The sequence below is a fragment of the Phoca vitulina genome, unplaced genomic scaffold, assembly GCF_004348235.1.
Source record: "Phoca vitulina isolate PV1807 unplaced genomic scaffold, GSC_HSeal_1.0 scaffold7, whole genome shotgun sequence".
NCBI classification, from domain to species: domain Eukaryota; kingdom Metazoa; phylum Chordata; class Mammalia; order Carnivora; family Phocidae; genus Phoca; species Phoca vitulina.
The window spans coordinates 41,394,750-41,407,382 of NW_022589710.1; the positions used below are offsets into that span (position 1 = coordinate 41,394,750).

The 12,633-nt window shown below is 37.7% G+C and overlaps 1 protein-coding gene across 2 annotated transcripts in view; it reads right to left on the reverse strand.

The window, feature by feature from the left end:
- Nucleotides 1-131: 131 nt before the first annotated feature.
- Nucleotides 132-12,633, reverse strand: part of LOC116633113 (cytochrome c oxidase assembly protein COX16 homolog, mitochondrial) — a 41,228-nt gene continuing 28,726 nt past the window's right edge. The window contains exon 4 of one of the 2 annotated variants that reach the window (XM_032405435.1): nt 132-1,238. In XM_032405435.1, the coding sequence (XP_032261326.1) occupies nt 1,143-1,238 (96 nt within the window). In that variant the 3' untranslated portion in view covers nt 132-1,142. Of the gene's footprint in view, nt 1,239-7,859; nt 9,169-12,633 lie in introns of those variants that run through there. The other variant, XM_032405434.1, reaches the window with a different exon arrangement.

Sequence of the window (12,633 nt, forward strand, 5' to 3'; positions counted from 1 at the left end):
ACATAAAGTCAATTAACACATATTTTGTATGTTATATGTATTATACTGTATTCTTACAATAAAAAGAAAATGTTAAGAAAATAATAAGAGAAAATATTTACAGTACTACACTGAAAAAAATCAGCATGTAAGTGGACCCATACAGTTCAAACCCATGGTGTTCAAGGGTCAATGTATATAAGGATATAAGCAACATGAAGAGGAGAGTCTTACTATTTGAATCTCCAACATCTATACAAGTCCCTAGTGTATGGCAAGTGTTTAATAAATGTTCATTGAATTGATGATGTAGATTATTTTAATAAGTGTCTTCTATGCTGGAGCCTTGATCAAGTTGGTACTGTTAAGGAGTTCTGTGGCACACTTTGTTTGTTCAAAGGCAGTTTCTTCCCTGGTTTGGAAAAAAAGCAGCCAGAGTGGGCCAAAGCTGATCAAAGCTTCTGGCTCTGTACTTCCCACTAGAGGAGCCTGAACTACACCACGTGGAGCCTGTTTAACATTCTTCATTCAATAAACATTTTTTAGCATGTATTCACCTAGCACTGTTTCTTGTTCTCCCAATGCCTCAGGAAAACTTTGATTCACCCAAAAGAGATTTTCCAGGTCAAGGAAAATGCATTTGAAGGACATCATTCCTTCACAGCATAGGAGGAAACATGCCCCCTGGTGATATGATACAGACTGGCAACTTATGGTGAGGGCAGGCCTCAGAGCTACCTTCCAGGGCCACTGTCCCAGATGGTCCCTTCCCACTCAGGCTCCCACCATGTGGGGATCAGCTGGCACACCTGGGTGTGTGCACATGTATGTATGTGTATGTGTGTGTCAGTATGTTTGTGGAGAGGCAGGTTCAATGGACCAGCAGGAAGAACTGATTATTACTGCCTAGAGGCAGCTGATGCTCAAGAGCCCTAGTTTCTTGTGGTTAATCCACGTTGGCAAGGAAAAGGGAGGTGAGAAAAAACAGGAGAAAGCAGAGCACGAAGCATGAAGGCAGAGGAAATAGATGAAGAAAGAGAGTAGAGCCCAGCTGGTTGGCAGCTCCTCAAAGCACCAGATGTGGAAGATTTTCTCATCTGTGGTTTGTTGTGTCCTTGTTGTGGAGTGCAGGGTTTATGGTTCTGCTGGGCTAAAGGCATCAGTCAGTCCTTGGGGAGGCAGCTCTGCACAAAGGGGATGCAGTAGCTGAGGTTGCCAAGGCAATTCACGCAGCCTGGAATTTCCTGGTCCCATAGTATCTAAAGGGAGAATGCAGAGACAGACCAAGTCAGGATTCATAATTATGCGACCCCCTGTAGAGAGTGCAGGCCTACACTAGAGCTGGCCTTGGGGGGGGCGGGGGGGGGGAATTCAGTCTTGCGTGGTCTTCGCACGCCCTCTGGTGGTGTTAGGCAGTGACTCTAAGGCTTTCTGCTGGGAGCATCACAGACCAGTTATGCCTCTCAACCTTTTTGTCCTCAAAGTCTAGTCTCCATTCTCACAGTCTAGAGGAAATAAAAAATCCCACCGTAGAAATCTCTTGTCTACGTTCCCCCACCATTTTTTGAGACATCCAGCAGGTTAAACACTATTTAAGGATCAAAAGGCAGAAAACAAACAGGAAAAAGTTTTTAACGAATTATCTGAAGCAAAGACTTAGGATGGAATGTCTATCATCTGTAAGCAAATTATTTTTCATCTACTAGTCAATGATAGTAACAGCCACTCCTTTATCACCTATCTTCTTTGCCTCTTTCATACTGAGTGCCTTGCATACCTAGTCACCTAGGCTAACTGACACAGACAACTACAAAACTCCCAATTCACAAGTGAGTTAACTGAGACTGAAGTGGGTTATGTAATCTGTGTATGATTACACGGTTTATAATCTGACAAACTGACAAGATTCCAATTCAGGTTTATCAATTTGTATGTTTTCCCACTGAACTTTGCTGTTTGCAGAAGAGACATGTAAGATCATGCAGATAGAGCTTTCCACACACAATTAATTGCTATTAATAGACGGCTGGGCAATGTCATTAAAATACTATTTTAGATATGACATTTTTTAAAGATTTTATTTATTTATTTCAGAGAGAGAGAGAACAGGAGGGAGAGGGAGAGAGAATCCAAAGCAGACTCCAAGCCAAGCTCAGAGCCTGACACGGGGCTGGATCCCACAACCACGAGATCATGACCCAAGCTGAAACCAAGAGTCAGATGCTCAACCGAATGAGCCACCCAGGTGCCCCTAGATGTGACATTCTGATAAGAATTTTGTTGTCACTAATAATTCTTACCTAATTATTTAATAATAATAGCTAATATCTACTGAGTACTTTCCCCATGCCATTGTTCTAAACTTTACATAATTAACTCACATTAACTCTATTACATTGCTACTGTTATTCCCATTTTCCACGTGAGGAAACTGAGCCAAGTAGTTAAATAATTTTCCCAAGATAGTAAGTGTATATTTAATTTGTAGAGTGTAATGTTCCTCACTATGGTTCCTCATTGTGACGGAAAAGAGCTTATTTGCAGAGGATTGGGGGATGGGTGTGCAGGTTTGCAGGAGCTGGGGAAAAGCTAACTTGCTGTGCATATGAAAGTAATGAGTGTGGGGGACAGAGAGAAGGAAAGGAATTAAGAGCAAGAGAAGATCCAGAAACAGAAAAACAGGATCCATCAAGGCTGGGCCCTACATAAGGAAATGGCCAAGTGAGTAAAGGATGGGCTGCCCATGATGGACTTTGTGGGAAAGAGAAATTTAATAAGGGGATTTCTCTCTTCTCTATGAAATCTTTAGTAAATTTTACATAGATTACTAATACTTTGTATCAGAAAACTGAGTTTTCCCTATGATAGGGAACTCAGGGACAATAATAGAACATAACCATCAACTGTATTGTAAATTGAAATGCTCGAATGGATTCCCAAAGGCACAAGACATCAGTGTGTTAAATTGATATGTTCATTCCTTACCAGGGACTTGGAAAGACCAGGAAAGACATAAGGTCAGTTCATAAAGCACTGTCCTTGCTGTTGTGGAGAGAAGAGAGATCAGGCAGGATTAAAAAGAAACATTCCCTGCCTTAGAGGCTTAGCCTTACCAAATCCTAACAGCACTCCCCTTCGAGTGCCAAACTCATTTATTGTAGTTATTAGTGAATTCCTTACAATAGAGTCTGTACAAGATCATGTCATCTACAAAGATTGTTGGTTTTCCTTCTTCCTTTCCAATCTGGATACTTATTTCATTTTGTGCCCTCCTAATCATCCTGGCTAAAACCTCCAAGTTCAATGTCAAATAGCAATGTCAAAGAGCAGACATTCTTGCCTTTTTTCTGACCTTAGGAAGAAAGCACTCATTCTTTGCCTGTTAAGTTTGATAGCTGTGAGGTGTTTTTTGGTTTTTTGTTTTATAGATGACTTTTGTCAAGTTGAACCATGTTTCTTCCTATTCCTGGTTTGTTGAGTGTTTTCATCTTGAAGAAATGTTGAATTCTGTCAAGTGTTTTTCTGCATCAATATGATTATGTGATTTTTGTTCTTAATTCTACTGATGTAGTATATTATATAATAAATAATTTTTGAATGTTAAATCAATCTTGCATACCTGAAATAAATCTCTCTTGATCATGATGTATAACCCTCTCTATATGTTATTGGATTCAGTCTGCTAGTATTTTGTTGAGGATTTTTGCATCTACATTCATAGGAGGTATTGATCTGTAATTTTCTTATGTTTTTGCCTGGTTTTTGTATCAGGATAATACTAGCCTTGTAGAATGAGTTGGTAAGTGTTCCATTCTTTTCTACTTTTTTGGAAAAGTTTGTGAAGAATTGATATTAATTCTTCTTTTGAATCTTTTGTAGAATTCACAATGAAGCCACCTGCATCTGGGCTGTTTGTGTATGTGTGTGTGGGTATAATTTCTTGTTATAGGTCTATTCAGATTTATATTCCTTCTTGAATCAATTTTGGTAGTTTATCTTGCTAGGAATTTAATCTAAATTACATAATTTATTGGCATAGAATTTATAGCATTCTATCATAGTTCATTTTAATTGCTCTAAGTTTGCTAGTAATGTCCCCTCTTTCATTCCTGATTTTAAAATGATTTGTCTTGTTTCTTTTATTAGTCAATCTAGCCAAAGGCTTGTCAATTTTGTTGATCTGTAAAAAAAAAGGAAACTTCAGTTTCACTGATTTCTCTATTGTGTTTCTGTTCTCCTTCATTTACTTCTGTTCTAATCTTTACTTTCTTCTGTCTGCTTTAGGTTTTGTTTGCTCTTCTTTTTCAAGTGCATTAAGGTGAAAGGTTAAGTCACTAACTTGAGATCTTTTCTCAATATAGGTATTTATAGCTACACATTTCCAACTAAGTACTGTTTTGATACATCCCTTACTTTTGGTATGTTGTATCTTCATTTTCATTCATCTCAAAGTATTTATTATACTTTTGATTTCTTCTCTGATCAGTTGGACATTCAATTACATTTTATTTTCACATGCTTGTAAATTTCCAAAATTTCCTCTATAGTTGATTTCTTACAGTCCTAGAACATGTTTGAAATTAGTATGGTTGAAATCCTTTTAAATTTATTGAGACTTGTTTATGACCTTGCATAATGTCTACCCTGGAGAATGTTCCATGTGCACTTGAGAAGAACGTGTCTTCTGCTGTTGTTGGGTAGAGTAATCCACAGATGATGTCAGGTCCAGTTGCTTTACAGTGTTGTTCAAGTTTTCTGTTTACTTAGGTAGATGATCTTTTGCCTATTCGTTCTATTTATTATTAAAAGTGGGGTATTGAAGTCTCCTACTATTATTATAAAATTGCCTTTTTCTAAGTTTTTGCTTTTTGTATCGTTGGGCTGTGTTGTTAGTTGTACATATGTTTTATAACAGTTATGTTTTCTTGACTGTTGACCATTTATCATTTTAAAACATTCCTCTTTGTCTCTTGTAATAATTTTTTGCCTCAAAGTACACTTTATCTGATATTAGATAGCCAAAGCAGCTCTCTTTGGTTACCATTTGCATGGTGTCAATTTTTCCATCCTTATACCTTGAACTTAGTGTCTTTGAATCTAAAGTGAACCTCTTATAGACAGCATATAGTTGGACTGTAGTTTTTATCCATTGTCAAACTCTGCTTTTTAATTAGTGAATATAATTCTTTTATATTTAATGTAAACTGGTAAGTAGGACTTCCATCTGCTATTTTTACTATTTTCTACGTCTTTTGCATTTTTCTCTAGTCCTTAACTGCCTTCTTTTGTATTAAAAGGATATTTCCTAGTGTAACATTTAATTCCTTTTGTGATTTTTAATACATTTTATCATTATTATTTATTTGGGAAAGAGAGAGAGCACAGGCAGGGGGAGCAGCAGGCAGAGGGACAAAAAGGCTCCCCACCAAGTAGGGAGCCCGACGTGAGGCCCGATCCCAGGACCACGGGACCATGACCTGAGCTGAAGGCAGATGCCCAGCGACTTAGCCACCCAGGGGCCCCATGTTTTTAACTACATTTTTTGAGTGACTTTCTTAAAGCTTACTCTGGGGCTCACAATATATATTATTTACCCGAATCTACTTCAGATTTATTCTAACTTAATCTAAGATATACAAACTTTCTTCCTATTTGGCTTGATCCTTCCCCACTTTTTTGTACTATTATTGTTATACATATTACATCTATGCATGTCACAAGCCCAACAAACATTTTATAATTATTGATTTATGCTCTTCTGTGTTTTAAAGAAGTTTTTTTTTTTAATATTCATTTATTTGAGAGAGAGGGAGAAAGACTGAGAGAGAACACATACATGCGCACGTGCACGAGTTGGCAGGGGGTGGCAGAGGGAGAGAGAGAATCTCCAGCAAACTCCTGGCTGAGCGCAGAGCCCGACACGGGGCTGATCTCACAACCATGCGATCATGACCTGAACCGAAATCAAGAGTTGGGCCCTTAACCAAATGAGCCACCCAAGTGCCTCTAAAGAAGTTGTTTTTTAATTATTTATAAACTTTTAAATGTTAACCTTCTTATTTATCATGTTTGGTTCTCTTCTTTGCTTCCTGTGGCAATTATCATCGGTGTTATTTCCTTGCTCCAATAAAGGTGCATTCCCAACCCCCCCCTTTTTTTTTTAAAGATTTTATTTATTTGAGAGACAGAATGAGATAGAGAGAGAGAGCATGAGAGGGTCAGAGGGAGAAGCAGACTCCCTGCTCAGCAGGGAGCCCAATGCGGGACTCGATCCCGGGACTCCAGGATCATGACCTGAGCCGAAGGCAGTCGCCAACCCCTTCTTTGCTCTATTATTGTCTAATATATTATATTCCCATATGTAGACCTCAAAATACATTTTATAGAAAGTATCTTATTTGTTCTTAAATGAATTAAGAAAGGAGGAAAATGTAATTGTAATTTTTAAAAAATAATTACCTAAATCCCTTTATTGGTGCTCCTTGTCTTTTCTTGTGGATTTAAATTACCATCTGGTATCACTTTCCTCTCGTGCTCTTTCTTCAGTCATGTCCACTCTATTGATGACCCCATCAAAGGCATTTCTGTTACACTGTTTTTCTGTAATTTCCTTTTGATTCTTAAAATTTCTATCTCTCTGCTTATATTACCCATCTGTTCTTTCATGTTGTATACTTTTTCCAACAGAGCTCTAAACATATTAATTAGTTATTTTAAACTCTCAGTCTGATAAGTCCAACTTCCTTGCCATATATGAATCTGATTTTGAGGCTTAGTCTTTTCAAGATGTGCTTGTTGTATTTTAGTATGCCTTGTAATTTCTTTGTTCGAAGTTGGACATAATACCCAGTTGGATTGAGTAAAAGAAACTCCACTGAACAGCCTTTAGTGGTAGTAATGTGAAGGGGGAGGGAACATTCTATAGTTTTATGATTAGGTCTCAGTCTTTTAGTGATCATGGTCCCACATGACTTTCACTACTACCTCTCAAGTCTTCCTCCCCACACCCCTACTCCATTTAGGTGAAACAGGAAGCTAGAAGGGACTGAAGTTGGGTAGTTCACTTACCCCAGAGCTGCTTAAGCTCTGGTAAAATCCAGTGTGATTAGTGTCTAGCAAAAGCTTCCTTTGGGGCCAGGCTTTTTGTTAAGGAGAACAAAATTTAGAGGACATATTTCAGAATGGTTAATTTCTCCTCCCTCCTGCTGAAACCACAAGATTTTCCTCTAATATTCAGAGTGAGAAACTGGTGGGGCTCCAGGAACTAAAACTCACAAAAATGTGCCTCTGGCCTGGTCTCCAGGAGTTTTTAACTCAAGCTAGTCCATGCTCAGTCTCCAGTAATTAGTCAATTACCCTTCAAGCATTCCTACCTGATGCTGGCTCCAGCAGTGGCTTCTGGGTGGTTTCTCCTTCAGGTAACCCGTGATCCTCTGTATTTGTCTATCTCAAGTTTTCAGGTGGTGCTTTTTGTCCTGTGTCTTCAGTTCTCTCATGGATCAAAGAACAGTTGTTGATTTTCAGGTTTTCAGCTTTTTCTTTTTGTTAGGATGGGAGGTGTTCCTACATGTTGGACCAGAAACTAAAGTCCCCTATGCTGTTTTTAAAGAAACTACCAATTTTCTAGACCAGTTGTACCATTTTACATTATACCAGCAAATGTGTGAGAGATCTAGTTTCTCCACATCCTTACCAGCATTTGGAATTGTCACTTTTTTATTTCAGCTGTTCTAATAAGTGTGTAGTGATTTCTCAATGTAGTCCAAATTTGTATTTCCCTGATGGCTAGTGATGTCAACCATTCTCTTCATGTGCTTATTTGCCATATTCATATACCCTCTTCAGTGAAATGTCACTTTGTGTCTTTTGACCATTTTCTAATTGGACTGTTTGCTTTTTTATTATTGAGTTTTCAGAATTCTTTATATATTCTAGATATGTGTCTTTTAGCAGAAATGCGGTTTGCAAATATTTTCTCTCAGTCTGGATTGTATTTTCATTTTTTAATGGGGTCTTTGGAAAACAAAAGTTTTTAATTTTGATGAGATCCAATTTACCAAGTTTTTCTTTTATGAATGTTTTTGTTAAGAACTATTTTTTAAGAACTATACATTAAGTCCTGAAGACTTTCTGCCTTCTTTTCCCAAAAGTTTTAAGTTTTACATTTAAATTAGATCCATTTTGAGTTACTTTTTGTACATGGAGCAATGTTTAAGTGGAGGTCTATTATTTTTCTTGGCCCATGAAATCCAATTGTTCTCTCAGATCTCTATTTCTATCATGATTTATCATCACTAGATAATCAGCATGGTTTCCTTTTTGCTAAAACTAACCCACTGAAAATACTGATCTTGATTGGGCAAGAGGCAGGTAGATTTATAATTTTTTGGCAACATAAGGGGGAGTATTTCAATTGGGACTTTAGGCATCTGGAACTCAGTGTGAAAATATCAGAGAGTGGGGCAACAGGGCTGGCTAAGACAGGGGTAAAAAGGAGAAAATAAATTTAAAAAAAACTAACTTCCCTCAATTCTATCCTTTTGCCTAGCATTTAGATCATAGCAAACCCCAAGTTAAAAAAATAAGAACAAAACTACAGTCAAGTTGCATGCAAATAATGCTAAGGCATAAAGCATACCTTAAATCAGTATTTCCAAATTGTAGTCATCTATGGAATACTTGAACAAATTTGCTGTATCTGTATGTAATATGTACTATTTCATGATTTTTGCCTTAACGGAGAACATTATAATTTTCTTAACATGTTTTAATTGTATCAATACAATCATCAGGTGACACTTTGGAGACTGATTAGTATATCATGTGAGGTATTATAAGTAAAACCAAAACTCTCATCAGCCTGTAATCGATATTATTTTCCTACATAGGTGTGACATAAAATCACTGCCTGATGTTACTGTGACTTTTTATCAAGATTATCTGTCATCACATTACTCACATCTAAGCTTCTGCAGGTCTGAAATTTTCTTCCCACTGAATATGTAGTGGGAATTCCAGTTGATAACATTTTTGTTAAAAAAAAGAAAGAAAGAAAGAAAAGAATCAACTAAGTCAAGTTGTCTTAGTCTTAAGAATTTCTGGATTTCGTCCTTGGAGGAGGTCAGGATCTTCCCAAGGTCTGGGTCCTCGAATATTCTTCCAGTCATCAAAAGCGGAGTCCTTTATTTTCTATAGAGCCACAAAAATTAAAGTATATATATTAGGGTAAAAGTCCTGTGGCTTTGATTAGGACACTACTAAATGAATGAATAAATAAGTGAGTGGAAAAAATCCAATAGGCCCTCAATTATAATTTTAACAAATAAATCAACTGCATGTCACACGTAATAATTGAAGTAATGACATATTTCCTAGGATTTGGAATTTTTCTTGCTTGCTATGGAGGTTAATTAGACTATCTTTCTCCCTCCCCCCATCAGAATAAAATTATCAAATTAGAGAAAGAGTCTGCATACTTTATTTTTGAAAGCACAAAGAAAGGCAAGAAGCCGGAAAAACAAAAGTCCAACTCTGAAGGCTGATCCAGCTAATAATGACTAGCATGGGTTAGCATGGAGACAGTAGGAAATGAGAGGAAAAGAACAAAGGTAGAGACCCTAAAGTCTGCTAGAAGGAAGAAAAGAGACTAAGATGATTTGTCCTGCACCTGAGAAATGAGTCTGAGCCTATGAATGAAGACATTGCCCACAGCTGCCATGAGCAAATAAGTACCTTTCAGTCAATAAAACCTAGTTTCAACTATAGTTTGGATCATGGTACCTTCACAGTTAGTGTGAAATACCTCTCAGCAGGGAAATGAAGGTAGGATGAAGGGAAAAATATAAATGGTTCTTCACCCTTCAACACCACTCTGACAGTAACTTTTCTACATCTGCTTTGATTGTTCTGGAATTATTGAGTAAATAAGATAGAAAAAGAGGCTCAGAGAACACAGAATAGCTTACATCCAGAGATAGGGAAAATGATATAAATTTACAATGACACTTGGATAATAAGCATTTCTCTTTTGCTAACAAGCTGTATAACCTTGGGCAAACGATTTAAGCCATCTGGTCACTAATTCCCTCATAAATAATAATAAAAAGGCTGAACCAAATGGTCTACATGGTTTCTTCAGTTCTCAAATTCTATGGTTTCCAAAATAACTAAAAGAAAATTTACTCCCAGACAAACCCTCCACAGCATGACTACTGACATAGTGCTTATAGATCGAGAAGTAGCAAGTCACAGGTTTTGACAAAATAATGGGGAAGTAGTGAACTGAAACCATTCTCTAAATGTCACTTACAGTTTTGCTAGGAGTCTATATTAAATATATGTAAATGAACAAAGTTCTACTAATTTAAACTGCAAAGGAGTAAATTATTTTCAAGTATAGTTATGAAATTATCCAAAGTTATAAAAAGGTTTGAAGAAAGAATGGCCTTTACCTAGATAACATAAGACATATATGCTCAAGAGAACTTAAGAATAATTCTTAGATGAGGGGCGCCTGGGTGGCTCAGTCGTTAAGTGCCTGCCTTCGGCTCAGGTCGCGATCCCAGGGTCCTGGGATCGAGCCCCGCATCGGGCTCCCTGCTCCGCGGGAAGCCTGCTTCTCCCTCTCCCACTCCCCTTGCCTGTGTTCCCTCTCTCACTGTCTCTCCCTCTGTCAAATAAATAAATAAAATCTTTTAAAAATTTTTTTAAAAATAAAAAAAAAGAATAATTCTTAGATGGGATGCAAGGATGGCAGAACAACTTCACATAAACGTGTTCCAGTCTTCAAAGATCTTTAGTAAATAAAAGAGTCTCTGTGGAATTTTGTAAAACATGTACAGTCACTGAAGATTATGCTGTACATGTGTTGGGCAAGACCACCTAAGGCTTACCACTTAACAACCAACTGCTACAGAATTGAGTATGAAACAGAATCAAGAAGTGCTAAAGAAGAGCAGTGTCAATACTGGATTTTCAGCCCTGATACAGTAAAGACCTCTCTTTAATACCTAGCTTCTACCTTGACATACACCTGAGACACCACAAAGGCTACTCTTTAGGAATAAGGATTATGCCAAGAGTAAAACCTACTTTGGACTCATTCCAACAAAGCTTAAAGCCAAGCTCTAACAAGATCCTCTAGAGAGACAATTTGGAGAATGAGTCCGATAAAGTTACAGCAGTTTAGGAAACACCAAAGCCTTTCCACAGATCCTCCCTTAAAAAGACAAAAACAAGCTCAAAATGATCAGCCAATAATTTAACTGCCTGCTAAAATGAGAATCAACTCTTCACAAGTCTCTTCAATGTATTATTACAATGTTCACCTTTCAAGCAAAAATGACCAACCATACAAAGAAACAGGAAAATATGATCCACAGCCAAAAAAATCAACAAAATACAAGAAATGGAGAACATCCCCCCCTAACCACCTGTTATAATACCATGTACTATTAAACACTTTAATTTTTGCTAATCAGATGGGTGGACAATGACACATCATTATAATTTTAACTAACATTCCTGTAAGTTTGGTATCTTGTCATATGTTTAAGAATATTTATTCTCCACATCATTTGCCATCAGGGAAATGCAAATCAAAACCACAATGAGATACCACCTTACACCAGTCAGAGTGGCTAAAATTAACAAGTCAGGAAACGACAGATGTTGGCGAGAATGTGGAGAAAGGGGAACCCTCTTACACTATCAGTGGGAATGCAAACTGGTGCAGCCACTCTGGAAAACAGTATGGAGGTTCCTCAAGAAGTTAAAAATAGAGCTAGGACGCCTGGGTGGCTCAGTCGGTTAAGTGTCTGCCTTCAGCTCAGGTCATGATCTCAGGGTCCTGGGATCGAGTCCCACATGGGGCTCCCTGCTTGGCGGGGAGCCTGCTTCTCCCTCTGCCTGCTGCTCCCCGCTGCTTGTGCTCTTTCTGTCTCTCTGTCTCTGACAAATAAATAAATAAAAACCTTTAAAAAAAAAAAAAATAGAGCCACCCTACGACCCAGCAATTGCACTACTAGGTATTTACCCCAAAGATACAGATGTAGTGAAAAAAAGGGGCACCTGCACCCCAATGTTCATAGCAGCAATGTCCACTATTAATAGCCAAACTGTAGAAGAAGCCAAGATGTCCTTCAACAGATGAATGGATAAAGATGTGGTTCATATATACAATGGAATATTACTCAGCCATCAGAAAGGATAAATACCTACCATTTACATCAACATGAATGGAACTGGAGGGTATTATGCTAAGTGAAATAAATCAATCAGAGAAAGACAATTATCATATGGATTTACTCACATGTGGAATATAAGAAATAGCACAGAGGATCATACGGGAAGGGAGGGAAAACTGAATGGGAAGAAATCAGAGAGGGAGACAAACCATGAGAGATTCTTGACTCTGGGAAACAAACTGAGGGTTGTGGAAAGGGAAGTGGGTGGGGGGATGGGGTAACTGAGTGATGGGCATTAAGAAGGGCACGTGATGCGATGAGCACTGGGTGTTATACACAACTAATGAATCACTGAACACTACATCAAGTTATGATGTACTGTATGTTGGCTAACTGAATTTAAATAAAAAAAATTGTTAAAGGCACACACACAAAAAAGAATGATATTTATTTCCTTTTTGCTGAAGTC